Source organism: Hypanus sabinus, chromosome 5 (genome assembly GCF_030144855.1).
Source record: "Hypanus sabinus isolate sHypSab1 chromosome 5, sHypSab1.hap1, whole genome shotgun sequence".
Lineage (NCBI taxonomy): Eukaryota > Metazoa > Chordata > Chondrichthyes > Myliobatiformes > Dasyatidae > Hypanus > Hypanus sabinus.
Window position 1 is genome coordinate 78,232,030 of NC_082710.1, and position 17,159 is coordinate 78,249,188.

General features: G+C 40.8%; 1 protein-coding gene across 10 annotated transcripts in view; it reads right to left on the reverse strand.

Moving 5' to 3' along the window:
• Positions 1 to 184: 184 nt before the first annotated feature.
• The window catches only part of LOC132394265 (NACHT, LRR and PYD domains-containing protein 3-like), a 123,625-nt gene continuing 106,650 nt past the window's right edge, over positions 185 to 17,159 (reverse strand). For 8 of the 10 annotated variants that reach the window (XM_059970172.1, XM_059970169.1, XM_059970171.1 and 5 more), the window contains 5 exons: positions 15,169 to 16,906; positions 13,844 to 13,930; positions 13,519 to 13,689; positions 13,198 to 13,365; positions 12,322 to 13,032 (listed from right to left, as the gene is read on the reverse strand). In XM_059970172.1, coding sequence (XP_059826155.1) covers positions 12,945 to 13,032; positions 13,198 to 13,365; positions 13,519 to 13,689; positions 13,844 to 13,930; positions 15,169 to 16,906 — 2,252 coding nt within the window. In that variant the 3' untranslated portion in view covers positions 12,322 to 12,944. Of the gene's footprint in view, positions 11,663 to 12,321; positions 13,033 to 13,197; positions 13,366 to 13,518; positions 13,690 to 13,843; positions 13,931 to 15,168; positions 16,907 to 17,159 lie in introns of those variants that run through there. The other 2 variants (XM_059970166.1, XM_059970165.1) reach the window with 2 other exon arrangements.

The window sequence follows — 17,159 nt, forward strand, 5'->3', positions numbered from 1 at the left end:
ATTCCTTGGAATGTAGAAGATTTAGTGGAGATTTGATTGAGGTGTACCAAAATTACAGATAGGGTAAATGCAAACTGGCTTTTTCCACTGAGATTGGGTGGGACTACAACCAGAGGCCATGAGTTAAGGGTGAAAGGTGAAGAGTTAAGGGGAACATGAGGGGAAACTTCTTTGCACAGATGGTTGTCCGGGTGTGGAATAAGCAACCAGCACAAATGGTGCACGCAAGCTCAATTTCAACATGTTAGAGGTCTGTTTAGGTACCTGGATGGTAGAGGTATGGGAGTAAAATTTTAAATAGTTCAGCACAAACTAAGTGGGCTAAAGGGCCTGTTTCCGTGTTGTACTTTTCTATGACTGTGACAAAAACCTTAAATAATACCGTAATTCCGTTTAACAGCTGTGCGGTGCAACCATTCATCTCAGCAGAAAATTTTTACATGGCTTTAAAAATGTGGCACATTAAATTAACAGTATGTAAAAGAAAATCCAAGTTGCAGGACAACAAAGACTATTTGTGTGAGTGTTTCAGTTATTGTGGGGCCAGGCACCCATGCAGCTCAGTGGAAACAGGGAATAATACCAATGGAGAGAGACAGATTGAGCCAAGTCACAGATTGGAGAGGGCAGAAACATAGAAAAAAATCATACAGCACAATACAGACCCTTCTGACCGAACATGTTCTTACCTAAGAAATGACCAAGGGTTACCCATCGCCCTCTAATTTTCTAAGCTCCATATACCTGCCCAGGAGTCTCTATTAAGACCTGATCAGATCCGCCTCCACCACTGTCACCGGCAGCCCATTCCACACACTCACCACTCTCTGTGTAAAAAAACTTACCCCTGATATCTCCTCTGTACCCATTCTATTAGAGACAGGAAGAGCATCAGAGAATTTGATGGGCATTCCATATACCTGCACTGTGCACATTTAGAAGATAATTTCTCTCACCGACTGGGGTTGAATTTCATTGTAATTGATTTTTTTATTTAAGTTCATCATCAAACAATTATTTCCATAAGATGTATTTCAAACATAGAACATATATATCATATATATCACAAATCTCCACAAAGTATTTATCTGAGGTATACATTTATAGAAAAGAGTGGAAAGAAAAAGCAAACAAAAGGCAAGAACTATGTACAAGTAGGGAGTGATCTTTTTATTTTACAACAGATTCATCGATTTGTGAGTAAAATCAGGCCTATGAGGCATTATGTAGTTAAACCATTTTTCCCAGTATGAATCAAATTGTTCCAGCTTATGGTTAACAGATGCTGTTACCTTCTCCATTTTGTAAATGTCCATTGTAATTTCCATCCATATATTTAAAGTTGGGCTCTCCTGTGATAACCATTTCCTAGCAAGAGTCTTTTTACCAGCCACCAACAGTGTATTCATTAAATATTTATCTCTTTTCAACCATTCTTGAGGTATATATCGAAAATATATGGTCTTACTATCTAAGGGTATCTCACATTTAAAGATGTCTTGTAGGGCATTGTGTATCCCCCTCCAACAGTTTTGGATAACAGGGAAGTCCCAAAAAATATGATGATAACTTGCATTTTGATTTCCACAATTGCTGCAGCAAACAGGAAGGTTACTATCATAATGGGATTTCTGAGGGGGTGTAATAAAATATCTTATCAAGTTTTTCCATCCAAACTCCCTCCATTTCTGTGAACTGGTACACTTCCATTGGTATCCCCATATTGTCATCCATTCTTCCTCAGATATAATTATCCCTCCTTCCTTCTCCCATTTTGTTTTAATGTATGAAGTCGAATGTGTTTTAAGATTTGACAACCCCTTATACATGCTTGAAATGATTCTACTACCATTATCAGAATTATATGCTTTTCTAAAGAGCTCTATCAAGCATGTATTTACCTTGGTTACATTTTTAAGCATCTTACTAACATACTGTCGCATCTGTAAATACCAATAAAAATTGTTTTTCTAATAAGTGTTTCGCTTTAAGCATTTCAAAACTGAACAGTGTTCCTTCTTTCATTATGTTGCAAAGAACTGTTATTCCTTTAGCTGCCCAATCCTTAAATCTAGCATCCAATTTATTTGGTGTGAAATCCGAGTCATATGCACACCATTTAAGAATTGCAATATTTCCCTCTAAATTATATTCTTTTATAGTAGTTTTCCATATTTTAAGAGTCAATTTCACCCATGGGTTATCAATAGTATTTATGTAACTTTGCAAGTTGTTACCAGCCAAAATTGTTTGTATGGGGATGGGAAGTACCCGTTCCTCAATGTTTTTCCATTGAGCGTCATATGATGGGTTGCACCAACATATCACAGCTCTCAACTGGGCTGCAAAATAATAATCCCTAAGAGAAGGTAGGCCCCATCCCCCCTTTTCCTTTGCTAATTGCAAAGTTTTAAGACGAACTCTCGGCCTTTTACCCTGCCAAACATACCTTGATAACATCTTGTTCCATTCACTGAATTGATTTTGATTAATCTCTATTGGTAGGGTCTGAAAGAGATATAACAGTCTGGGCAGTATATTCATTTTAATAGACTCAATCCATGAACTGAGACTGAAAAAAGGAATCATGTTCCATCTTGCCACAATTTCCTTATTTTTTTATATAAAGGCTGATAATTACATTCTGATAATTTTGCCAAATCTTTTGGCATAATGATGTCCAAATATTTGAGACTCCTTGCGCCATGCCCAGGGGTATCGACTTTCAATTTCTCTTGGTGGGCTACAGCAATATGAAAGTAATTGGGTTTTATCTATGTTGATCTTGTATCCTGATAATTGACCATATTGTTCAAAGGATTGCATCAATTTAGGTAAAGAGTATGTTGGTTGCCTGAGATAGATCAAAATGTCACCCACATAACAAGCCAATTTATGCTCTGTCCCTTTAAGAGTAATTCCCCTGATATCTTCATTTTGTCTGATGTATTGAGCTAATGGTTCCAGATATAACGCAAAGAGTAGTGCACAACCCTGTCTTGTGCCGCTTTCTAGGGTAAGACTATTTGATAAATATCCATTGATTTTAATCCTAGCAGTAGGATTGTCATATAGTGTCTGTATAGTTTTAATAATTGTGTCTTGGAAACCAAATCTATGTAAAACTCTGTAAAGAAAATTCCAATTAACCAAATCAAATGATTATTCAGCGTCCATGCTTATCACTATTGCTTCAATTTTATTTTTTTGTATATGATCCATAACGTGAAGTGTCCTTCAAATATTATCTTGTGTCTGGCGTTGTCATATAAAACCAGTCTGATCGTTACGTATCAGTATGGGTAGAAACTCCTCTAATCATTTGGCCATGATGGAGGTAAATAATCTATAATCTACATTAAGAACGAATATTGGTCTAAATGACCCGCATTCCATTTTATCTTTGCCTTCTTTCGGTATAGCTGAGATTATCGCTTCCTTCCAACTGGGTGGCATTTGTGCCTTTTTTAGAGCCCAGTTCAGTGTGGGGAGTAAAACAGGAATTAACTCATGTTTAAGTTCTTTGTACCACTCTGCCATGTACCCATCTGATCCTGGTGACTTGTTTAATTTAAGCCTACTAATTGCAGCTTTTAATTCAACTTCAGTTATGTCAGCAGTCATCGTTCTATTTTGTTTTTGCTTAAAGTGGGTAACTCTAGAGAATTCAAGGTGGTGTCAATTTGGGTTATGCTTCCCCCTGGAACTTTGGAATACAGAGTTTTGGAAAACACTTCAAAAGCTTCTTGAATTTCACTTCGCTTATTTTTTATCATTTTCGTTCTTGGGTCCCTAATTCTAAGAATTTTATTTTCTGCTATCTTTTTTTTCAGTTTCCACACCAGTATTTTCATAGATTTTGATCCACTTTCATAATGTCTCTGTTTCAGAAACATTAAGTTTTTCCTGATTTCTTGCCGAGCCAAATTATTTATTTCATTCCTAATTCTTTTAATTTCCCCAATGTATCCTGTGCCAAATTCAATTTGTGTTTTTTCTCTAGTTCCTTCAGCCTATTTTGTAATTCCTCTGTTTTAATCCTTATTTTTTTCTTATAAGAAGATATCACTATAATTTTCACTCTTAAGACCACCTTCAGAGTATCCCATAAAATGGGAGCTGAAACCTCTCCATTATCATTAAATTCTAAGTACCGACCAATTTCTGTTTTAATTTGTTCCTTAAAGTACGGATCATTGAGTAGACTTGAATTTAGTTTCCAAATAGAATTCTTTTCCAAATGTTATGAAATAGTCTATTCTTGTATATACAGAATGGGGAGCAGAATAATGAGTGTAATCCCTTCTGTCAGGGAAAAGGTCCCTCCGTATATCAATTAAACCATTATCCTAAAAAGTGCATTAACTTTCTTAGCTTATTTGAGATAAGAATAGCAACTCCTCTCCTATGTCCTCATTTATATGAGGACAAAAACAGATTAGTGAAGCCCATTCTCTTTAGTTTTTTATGCTCATTATCACTTAAATGAGTTTCCTGTAAATATATTACATGGGCTTGTTCTTTTTTTCATTTTGGTTAAAAATTCTCTTACGTTTGATTGGATTAAATAGCCCATTGACATTAAAAGAAATGAATTTTACCTTGTCCTTAGCCATCTGTATTTATCTGTCAATGTATCATTGAAATTAGAATAAAACTGAATTGATCTACTCCCTGAACAATTAAGAACCAAGAAACGCAAATAACACAAAAATGGCAATGAACATGTGATTCCAAGGCTGAAGTCTCTAGTAGATGACCCTGCGTTGAGCTAGAGGAAATGTCTAGCTGTGGGGGATAACCCCTCCTACTTGTGAGTTGAGGGCCCCCATTGCAGTATTCATAAAAGTCAGTGAATAAATCCATTACACAGAAAAGATTTCCCTGTGTGCTCCTCCTATATATACAGATATATATTCACACACACACATTACACACATACACATATGCACACATTCTCATATTCTCATTTTGGTGGGGAAAAAGGAGTAAGTGAACAAATAAAGAATAACAACTAAGTAATATAAAATCCACATTATAATAAGTATTTCTCGAGATAGGTATATCACCGTGTACTTCTGTTTAGCTTCTCCACATTTTTAAAGTTAGCCAAATCTTATGGCTCTTCTGAAGGGGTTGAGAACTGTCTTTGGGAAACTCCTGGTCTCTTCCTGATATACTTCTCTCAGCCTCCTCCAGTCTCCTGCCTTCTCGATTCTCGCACTATCTCCCAAGCGGAGTGGGATAATTCTTCAGCCAGGCTTTCTCTCGTTTTGGTCATGTTGTCTGCAGTCGCCTCTTCCACTGTCTGGTACAACCGCGTCCCGTTGTCATAAAACACTCGAAGTTTAGCAGGGTACGGAGTTTGAAATCTAATCTTATTTTGCTTTAGTACTTGCTTTACTTCAGAGTATTCTTTGCGCTTCTGGAGGACAGCGGGGGATGGGTGGGGGTAATCTTGGTCGAAATATATTAATTTATCGTCAAAATACGCTCTCTTCTTATCCCAGGCCCTTCATAAAATCTCTGCCTTGGTGCTGTACCGAAGGAATTTGATTATTATTGAGCGTGGCTTTCTGTCCTGGGTAGGTTTTGGAACCAACGTGCGGTGGGCTCTCTTGACTTCCAGCTTCATAGCCGGGGGAAGCTCCAACGCATCCTGCAGTAACTTTCCAACAAACTCCATCATAGACCAGCCCTCCGCTCCTTCAGGAAAGTTGTAGGTTCTGATATTTTTCCGCTGTGATCTTTCCTCCAGGTCCAGCAGTTTACCTTCTAGGTGATGTAATATTTTTATTGTCTTACTCAGTATCCGTTCCACGTTTTGAACGCGATCTTCCATCGATTCGAGTCTCTCCCACCGCTATTTTTTGATTAACACTGGCAAGCTCTGATTTAAAATCACTAAGCTGCTGCTTTTATTTCTTTCTGGACCTGCATTATCTCTTTCAGGATTTCAAAGATATTCGCCACTTCATCTGAACGAGGCCCGGCGTCTGCCTTGCTAGCACGTGGTCGGGTAGGAGAGCCGCCCGCTGCACTCCTCTCGGACGCAGGCTCCACAGTGTCACTTTTTTTATTTCCATTCCTTTTCCCCATTCCTGCCCCTCTTTTCAGTTCAAATATTTTTCGAAAAATATTGTATTTGATGGGTTAACGAGACTTAATACGCGTTTTTCCGAAGGAACTAGTGACTTAAGCTGCCATTCTCGATGATGACGTCACCAGTAAACTGACTTGGGTTGAATTTCACTGCAGCAGTGTGATGTCAGATCTCACCTTGGCAACTAAAGTGATCTCATCTGAAATGCTCTCCTTCATCCATTGATGGATTTTGTAAATCTTTTTTCAGTTTAAAAATGACAAGGAATTTCTATACAGGAATCTCAGACACAACACAATAGTTTTGTTGTGTCTGTCCAGATATTTAAGAGGTGGAACGGGGTATTCATGCAGTCATCCTTCCTGCTCAGATTGTGGGCAGAGATTCATTTGCTGATCCTTCCTGTTTTGACTGGGAAAGGACCCGCTCAGTCATCTGACCTCCTGGCATAACCTTCATTTTACACAGGGGAGAGGCTGTTTATCTACTCAGACTGTGGGAAGGGATTCACTTGGTCCTCTCCACTGAAGGTGCATCAGTGAGTTCACACTGGGACAAGGCCATTCACTTGCTCTGCATGTGGGAAGGGATTCACTCGGTCATACTACTTATGGACACACCAGTCCGTTCACACTAAGGCGAGGTCAGTCACCTTCTGAATTTGTGGGGAAGGTTATGTGACATAATGGCACATTAGCGAGTTCACACTGGGGAGATGCCATCCAACTGCTCAGTCTGTTGGAAGGGATTCACTGTCATCTCACCTACTTAAGCACCAGTCAGCTCACACTGGGGGAAGCCGTTCACCTGCTCCCCCAGAAGCAGAAGGCACATCAAAGACTTCACACTAGGGAGAGGCCATTCATCTGTTTGTTGTTTGGGAAGGGATTCACTAAGTTATCTAATCTAAAAGCATACAAGTCAGTTCACATTGGGGAGAGGCCGTTCACCTGCTCAGTCTGTGGGAAGGGATTCCATCGATCATCCCATCTTCATAGAAACCAGCGAGTTCACACTGGGGAGAAGCCGTTCACCTGCTCAGTCTGTGGGAAGAAATTCACTCGGTCATCCACCCTACTGGCTGGCACACCAGTCAGTTCATACTGGTGGTGGCCATTCACCTGCTGTGAATGTGGTAAGTGTTTCACTCAGTCACCTTATCTACAGGGACACCAGCGAGTTCACATTGCATAAAGGCTGTTCACCTGCTCAGACTGTGGGAAGAGTTTCTCTCAGTCAAATCAACTCAATGTGCATCATTGAGTTCACACTGGGGAGAGGCCATTCACCTGCTAAGAAGTTGGGAAGTGATTCACTCAAACATCTAACCTTATGACACTACCAGGTTCACACTGGGGAGAAATTTTAAAAAAGCTGCATGCTGGATATTTGTCCATCACCATTGCTAAATGCAATTTCAAGAGTGACTGTCTGTGCTGAACTCTGCAATTATTGCTGCTGCTCACCACAACCAGTTCTGCACCCTGGTCACTGAGCATGGGAGGAGTTTCATGTACAAACTGGAGGAACTCAGCAGGTCGGGCAGCATCCGTGGCTCACTTCCACGGATTCAGCCTGTCAACTCAGGCTGGCTGGACCCTGCCAGTGATTCTGTTCCACAACAGTCCATTTAATTCCTCCCCTGTTGTTCCCCTCTCACTCTCCCTGTGGTGATGGGTTCCAAACAGTCTCCACTCTGTAGGTGAAGAAGCTTGTCTTAAATTTTCTGCAGATTGAAGAAGTCGAGTTGACTGCAGTTCTGTCTGAGATGTTATTCACCCCTCAAATCTCTGGGCTGAGGAAGAATGACATTGGGAGTTAACCTCCTTAATCACTACTCATTTCCACATTATGGGTCATTTTCCCTGCTTCCAAAGGGTTGTTAGAAAACACCACTGTCCTCTAAAGACGGAAAGCAGAATGGGAAGCCATTAGTTGGATGTTCAACGGTGCAGGGTCAGAAACCAGAGGCAGGTCTGCACAGGACAGAGTTTGGGGCTCTGGACGGCGGTCGAGGTAAGAATGTATGATGAGGAGAAGGGAATCAGCAGTGGGGCGTGGCAATGAATGACAGAGTAGCAACATTTGGAAGCTGATTGACAGAGCTTTATATATCATTTTAATCCAATTATTAAAATTAACACCAAAACCAAATTTCTCTACAAACATTAAATAAATATTTCCATTCAACTCAATTGAATGCTTTATCAGCATCCAAAGAGATGATGTATTGTGAAGTTTTAAAAGAAGATGAGTATATAATGTTAAATAATCTCCGAACTTTTGAAAAGGAATAACGACCCTTTATAAAGCCTGTTTGATCTTTAAAAACAATATTACCCAAAATATTTTCCAACTGATTGGCCATTATCTTTGACAGGATCTTAGCATCAACATTCAATAATGAAATAGGTCTATATGAGGCACAATCAGTAGGATCTTCATCCGTTTTAAGAATTAAATAGAAGCCTCATAAAAAGTAGAGGGTAATTCACCTTTCACAAAAGAATCCTTAAACATTTCAAACATATAAAAAAGAGAGCAATTTTCCAAATTTTTTATAAAACTCTACAGGGTAGCCATCAAGTCCAGGGGCCTTACTGGATTGCATTGAAAAAATGACTTTATGAATTTCAGCTTCAGTAACTTGGGCATCAAGATTTTTTTGATCCTCAACAGAAATTTGAGGAAAAGCAATCTTTCGTAAAAAAGCATTCATTTTAGAAGAATCTACTGGAAATTGAGATTTATAAAGTTCAGTATAAAAATCTTACTTATTTCTTCATATTCCCAAGCCAGGGTACCATCTTTCCTATGGATTTTCAAAACTTGCCTTTTGGCTCTGGCCGTTTTTAATTGAAATGCAAGCAGTTTTTTTTTATCTCCAAACATATAAAATTGACTTTTTAGCTTAAGCAAGTAGCCTTCAATAGGATGAGTTAATAATAAATTATATTGTGATTGAAGTTCCACCCTTTGTTTAAGTAAGTCAATATTAGGGGAAATTGCATAAATATTATCAAAGTCTTTAATTTGTTTTGAAATCTTATCTAATTCTACTCTAGTCTGTTTTTTAAGCTTAGCTGAATAAGAAATTATCTGACCACGTAAAAATGCTTTAAATGTATCCCATATGATTAATTTAGACATACCTCTATATCATTAAAAAGAAAAAAATTCTTTTATCTGGGTTTCAATGAGGCTAACAGTCAGAATTCTGCAATAATGTCTGAGACAGGCACCAAGGGGGGCGGGCAAGGATAACATCATCAAATTCAAAAGATAAACTCAAAGGCGCATGATCAGAAACAGCAATAGTGTCATATTCACAATTCTTAACACTAGGCAATAACTGAGGGTCGACTATAATATAATCGATCCTTGAATATTTTCTATAAACATGTGAAAAGAAAGAATATTCTCTGTCATCAGGGTGTAAATATTTCCATAGTTCAATCAATCCAAAATTGGTCAAAAAGGAATTAATAAGTGACACAGAGTGATTTGAAAGTCGCTGATTGGCTGAGCTCTTGTCAAAGGATTTAAACAAGTTAAAATCCCCACCCATTATCAACATATATTCATTTAAATCCGGCAAAAAGCAAATACATTTTTAAAAAAAGGATCATCTAAGTTAGGACCGTACAAATTAACCAAAACAACTTTTCTGTTACAAATTACTCCTTCAACAATTAAAAATCTACCACTAAAATCTGACTTAATATCCTCTTGAATGAATGAAATATTGGATTTAATAAAAATAGACAGTCCTTTAGTTTTACTTTGAGAAGTGGAGTCACATTGCAAACCCTTCCATGATCTGAAAAATCTATTTTGATCTCCCGCCTTGATATGCGTCTCTTGGGCAAAAATTATGTCAGGTTGGAATCGATTAATGATTTTAAAAGTCTTTTATCATTTGATAGGATGATTCCAACCACGTACATTCAAACTTATTACATTTATCCGTTTAAATATCATACTATAATTTTATTCTATTTTACACATGTGCAGAGCACATACCAATAAGGGATGATCAAAAATGGTGGTGATGAAAAGTACAACCACATAGAAAACACGCATGCTCCAGAACCATCCAATGGGAAAAACCCCTAACTCTAACCCCACCCCTCTGTCCCCACAGCCCAGAAAAAAGCAGGCACCCTATGATAGAAAACGAAGCTAAGACTGCTCTGTCTGTCCAAAAACAAATTTTAAAAAGGTTCTCTAACACTTCCCCTGGTTAAAAAAAATGAAACTCACTGACCTTGTAAGAGGAACGACGAAGTCTTAAGAAAGGAAAGTGTTTACATTCCAGCATCTACAAACTATCCCATGTTTACATTTAATCTTTTTGAGACAAAGAGAAAACCAAAAAGTTATCATCTCTTAAAAAGAAACACCAGCGCCATCTTATATTTAACATTAAATCCCCTAAAAAATGCTTTAAATTCAGTTATAAGATGCTATAATAGTCTATTATATAAAAAACATACTAATATATTGAAAAGAAAAAAAACAAAAAGAGACATTAATAGCATACTTAAATTTTCAAAAATACCAATAATATTATATAAATAATTGAAACCTCCGCTAAGTATATATAAAAGAAGGAAATAACCCCACTAGTAGGAAAAACTACCAGTTGGTTAATTAAGAAAGAAACAAAAAAAAATCAAACCAGATATTAGGTTAAAGGAATAAGTCTACCTTCTTTTTCTCAGTTGAATGTCCGAATAACCATTTAAACAGACATACTTGAACCATAAATCTTCTCTCCAAAAAAATCCAATGATATGCAATAATGAACAAATCCCCTAATCTTCTTCTAATAGTCTCTCAATGAAATGTCCAAGCATTCATAAATCTTCTTTCTGAAATGCTAATATGCAGATAACCAAGCAATCTTCCAGACAGTTCAATCAGCAGTTGCAGCAGGTATAGTTTGAACAAACACCAGTGCAACTTTAGGATCAAAAAATGTATAAGGAGGAGAATCAGGAGGAAAAACTATAATTCTTGTTGGGTAAAGCAAGGAAGGAAACAGTTTCTTATCATATGCCTGTTTCATTACCAGAGCAAATTTTGATCTTTTTTCCATTATCTCCTTCGGATAATCGTCATAAAAGCGGAGCTCAGATTTCTCAAATCTAAAAACTCTGTTTTCTTGTCTGTCACATTATTTGATCTTTAATCGTAAAATGATGAAAACAAACCAGAACAGACCGTGGTTTATTTGAATCTTGAGATCTCAAAGTAAAAGTTCTATGTGCTCTTTCTACAGTAGGTGGCTGTGATAATATAGTAGGAAATAAAGTATGAAAAAGCTTACCAAAGTAAGCAGTTAAATCTCCATTTTTGACTCCTTTCTGCAGCCCATCAACTTGTACATTCCTTTGACGAGACCTAGTTTCCAGGTCTATAATCTTATTTTGATATCTTTCCAAACGAGTTGTAGTTTCAAGAAGTTTTTACTTAGTTATCTTCAATTCCTCTTTGTGTGTAGTGACTTGAGTTTCCAGGTCTTTAAGTTTTCCCAGAAATGACATCATTTCATTACTGCAACACACAAAAATGCTGGTGGAACACAGCAGGCCAGGCAGCATCTATAAGCAGAAGCACTGTTGACATTTCGAGTTGAGACCCTTCGTCAGGACTAGAGATCTCTTACTATCTTTCCTTTCAGTTAGTCATGACGAAGGGTCTCAACCCGAAATGTCAAGAATCCCTCAAGAATCAGCAAGTAAAGATTTTAAATTCAAAGTTTAAACTCGGGAAAGGAACAAAACTAGGAGCAGCACAGAAACTGCTGTTACTCCATTTGCAGACAGGCGCAGACACCCCATGTGCTTCTGTTCCATTCTCTTGTTTACAACTTTTGTGGACACAAGACCGATATTATACAGTATATCGGCTTCCAATCTCTTTTGTCATTTTTGTCTGCGAGAGCAAGGAGAGTGTGCAGGAATATGGGGGTCAGAAGAATGCATCTATCTGTGGTGTGAGGAAGCTGTGGTCAGCCTGGATGGGGGATGGGGAGTGAGGAGATCCTGGGAACCAGACACCATGAGACTGACATCCCTCAGACTGGAGATGAGATGCTGCTGTACCAGTGTGAGGTGCTCAGACCCATTATTGCAGTTCACCGGGTTCGGGGGCAGCAGTATCCCAAGATCACTGTTTCTCTTTTAATGAGACTCAAGTCCAACACCAAGACAGGAAGTTACAGCGGTTTATTGATTTCATCATGACAAATGTAAATTAAACAACGTGTGAGCTGCTGATGTGCGGGAATAAATAAGCTGCTCCCGATTCACACACAGGCACACACAATTAACTGACTGGCAACAATGACTGACATCAGGGAACCGATGAATATAAAATCACATTTCACACATCGCTGCAGATCCAGGGTCACTGCTGAGGCATTTGTTAATTTAACATCATTATATCGGCCAGACTGCCGAATGCATCGTCCTTAGCAAAAGGATCAAATGGATTCTCTCCCTGGGATAATCCCACCCCGGGACACTAGTGTCCCAGACTGAGCCCCGGCCCCTGGGCTCTTCCTGTCTGTATAATTCCCTGGGGTCTCACGTGGAGAAGTCTTGAACACAAACATCCGGTGGAAGTAGCGTCTGTGGACAACAGGTAGAAATACGTCAGTATGGGAATGCTCCGGACGTCACACACCACAAGACTGAAGCCAGTTCCATTAGAATTGTTGGGAATTACACCTGGTGCACGACCATTAAAGGTAAGGGCGGCCGTTAAAGGGAGGACGGGAAATCGGCCAAAATGTCCCCATCTCGCGGACTGGGATGCTCACACATTCATATGTTCATACAGTCACTCTCAGTCCGGGTCTGGGTTCCTGCAGAGATCTCAGTTCCATCCTCCTGGTCCCACTGAACCGATTCCCCCACACACTGAAAGAGATGGGGGGAATAAAGATGAAGTAAACAAATTACACAACAGTGTCAGTAACAGGGGACTGGGGTTAACATTGCAACAATACTCAGAGACAAATATCACCAGAAAACTCATGAGTCTGCTGATATTTTATCACATTGAACACTAACACAAACACTCACGCGATCCACTTCAGACTCGGGTGGGTCAATATGAGGCAGCGGAGAGCGGGGACAGATAGGTCTGTGAGCGAGTTGAATCCCAAGATCAGCTCAGTCAGTGAAGGGTTTGTACTGACAGCAGAGACGAGATCCTCGGCACCAGAATCTGTGAGACCAACATTGACCAGCCTGCAGATGAGAGAGAGTGAGGGTGAAGGACACAGAGACAGGAGACGGTACAAACCCCCAGTGTTTATTAGTAACACAATTACTGATCACATTAATATTCAGTGTCAGACACCCAGTGATTGTAAACACAATCTCCCACAGTCTGGTACTTACCACAGTTTCTGTATTTTACACTCCCGGTTCCTCAGAGCCACAGACACCAGTCTCACTCCTGAATCTCCTAGTTCATTATCACTGAGGTCCAGCTCCGTCAGTGATTGGTTTGTACTGAGAGCAGAGACAAGATCCTCGGCACCAGAATCTGTAAGACTGACATTGACCAGCCTGGAGATGAAAGCGAGTGAGGGTGAAGGACACAGAGAGACAGGAGACAGACAAACTCCCAGTGTTTATCAGTAACACAATTAATGATCACATTAATGTTCAGTGTCAGACACCCAGTGACTGTAGACACAATCTCCCACGGTCTGGTACTTACCGCAGTTTCTGTATTTTACACACCGGGCTCCTCAGAGATGCAGATACCAGTTTCACTCCTGAATCTCCCAGTTTATTCCGCCCAAGTCTAAACACAGACAGACAAATTGAGGAACAAAGTGATTCAAACCGTGGGTCTGAGTGTATTTCTGTCACTCGGATATTTCAGGAAACATTAAACCCTTCAGTAAATCACTGATTGGAGTTCCCATCGCTGGGCAGTCCCTCACTGCCCAGCTCCAGGGTCTTCATCGAGTGTCAGTAATTTAGTCTGTCACTGTGACCCTGTAAACTCCACATATTCTGTCCCATTCCCCGATGGTTGGAAAAGTGTTCCTGACGTATGAGGGTCGGGAGGCGCAGGGTTGAAGGTTGGGAGAAAGTCCCACAGTGAGGAAGATTTGTAACTGGGAAAGTGTCGATGGGGGATGGTGGAAGGACCACAGCTGAGCAAAAGGGATAGGGAGACTGAATCTGCAGGAGGAAGGGTAATGGAAAACTGGGGTCCATCAGGAGGAAGGGGATGGGGAAGCAAGATCCCACCGGAGGAAGGGGGATGGGGAAGAGAGATCCCACAGGAGGAAGGGGGATGGGGAAGAGAGATCCCACAGGAGAAAGGGAGATGGGGAAGAGAGATCCCACAAGAGAAAGGGGGATGGGGAAGAGAGATCCCACAAGAGGAAGGGGGATGGGGAAGAGAGATCCCACAGGAGGATGAAAATGGGAAATGATAATCCTACAAGACGAGAAGATGCAGAAATAGATTGCACGTGAAGGGTTGGCCTGAACTAAGCCCCACAATCGGGTCAGGAGATGGCATAATAGAACCTGGGTATCTGGTGGTGAGCACAGCCACACAGGTGGACTGATGGTGATAGTCAGACACGGGGAAGGGCAGAGAGGACAATCTCACACTGGTATTTCTTTCCTTCTCACTGGGACAGTCTGCTGACCCTCTCTTGTCCATCATCAGGGAGGGGCAGTGAAACTCTGACCACCTGCTTCAGTCAGTGTTGGTCTGAGTGTCAGTAACATTGAGAAGGAACATTGTCAATGGATGTGTCACAGGGAGCTAGAAACACCACCATTGCTGTGATTTATTACCATTAAACAAATGGCTGTTGTTCATGATCTGATGAAGTCTCCAAATCCCATCAGAAAGAACCACAGAACCCTCTCATCCTTGGGGAATTACTGACCGATCCCTTGGGCATTTGTCACAATTCTTCACAATTTGATTTACTACAGTTTTACCCAAATTCTTTCACAATGAAACAACACAATGGAGCAGTTTCACAGCTCAGAGTGAGAGATAAATCAAGGTACCTCAAATTCTCGCACTTGTGCAGCCCGGGTCCCAGCCGTTGGATTCCTTCACACTGAATGTGGCAGTTCCCCAGGTCGAGGTGTTTTATTGTTTCACAGAGTCCAATGACATGAGACAGGACCACGCAGTCAATCGGGGTCAGTGTTATTCCACTGAATGAAACTGTTTCAACAGATCCCAGTGCGGCCTGAGCCAGTCCAGGATTCTGAGACTCAAATAGGTAGTGCAACGTGTTCAGGAGGCTCCTTCTACCAGCTTCACTCCATGTGTTTCCACTCTGGCGTTTAACCTCCCCCTTCACCCAGTCAAATACCCGACAGGTGGTGTCATGAGGAAATGGACCCAGAAACTCCTCCAGACCCCGAGTTGTCATTGGGTTGGAGAGACCAGCAACAAAACGGAGAAATACATCAAATCGCCCATCTGTCTTCAAGTGGGCTTCAGTGAGGAATTTTAGGATATCCCCGGGATGTGGAGTCAGGAATGGTGCGAGTGCAGCTACAAACTCTTGGATGGTGAGGTGTGGGAATGTGTACACCACACTCCGGGCAGAATCCCCTCGCTCCAAAAGCTCCATCAGAAACCCGGATAGGAAATGGGAAGGCTGCAGACTGTAACTGATCAAATCTCTGTCTGTAAACACAATCTTCCTCTGGGACACTCCTGCGAAGGCCATCTGACCAACCCTGAGTAACACATCACGGGGGTTCTCAATCTCACAGCCGTGGTTTTTCAGGTTGTTGTAAATATAATAGCAATATAATTGGGTGATGGTCTTGGGAATTTGCTGCGGGTCCCTGACACTTTGTGTGAAGAAGGGGCCCAGTGCAAGAGCAAGGATCAAGCAGCAGGAAGGGTTGTAGCTCAAAGTGTACAGGACCTCGTTCTCCTCCACATGTTTGAAAACAGCTTCAGCTACTGTCTTTTCTTCAAAATGCCTGATGAAATATTCCTTCCGTTCCTCACCAACAAATCCCAGGATTTCAGCCCAGACACTGATCTCAGCCTTTTCCAATAAATGTAACACAGTGGGGCGGGTGGTCACCAGCACTGAACACCCTGGGAGCAGCTTGCCCTGGATTAAACTGTACACAATGTCAGACACATGACACCACGACTCAGGATCTGGGCACTGGTGCTTGGGTTCTGTTTCCCTCCGACTGTCAGCAAAATCGATTCTGTGTTTGAATTCATCCAAACCATCGAATATGAACAGCAATCCCTCTGGGTTCTTCCAGACCTCACTCAGGATATTCCCAATGTAAGGATATTGATCCAGAATCAATTCCCTCAGGTTTATTCTACAGTTAATGGAGTTTAAATCTCGGAATTTGAAACTGAAGACAAATTGGAATTGTTGGTATATTTTCCCCATGGCCCAGTCATAAACAATCTTTTGTACCATTGTTGTTTTCCCGATCCCTGCAACTCCATCTACTGCTGCTGAACTCCCAGATGTGGATTTACTCTGGGAAAAGCTGCTCTGGAATAACTGATCAATCCAAATTTTTTCTAGCTTTCCGCGGAGATGTTTTTCTCTCCACTCCTCATGGTCTCTGCCTCTTGCCAGCAGCTCATGTTCCACCAGTCTCCGATCTCGAACAGTAGAAGTGAGCGTGAGCTCAGTGTATCGATCAACCAGCTGGAAAACCTTCACCTCCTCCATCATCAGGATCGTGTTCACTCTCAGAGTTTGAGTTTGTGCCCGCAGAGTCTCCTTGTGTTTCTGTTGAACATCTTCAATGGGAACACTGTGCTCAAAGCTATTGCATTAATCAATGGATGCTCGTACAGTAAGGTAAATTTGATTAACAGACCCTGACTGGACAGAGAGGCGTGGTCTAGATGAACACCAGATCATCACATTTCCATATTAATCGCGCTGTGAAGGTGAGTATTTCCCTGGTAGTTTATTGACCCCTGACTGTCCCGTACTGGACAAACTCTCAACTACTGCTACAGCTATCATTGTTCCTGTGGAAGAAACTTT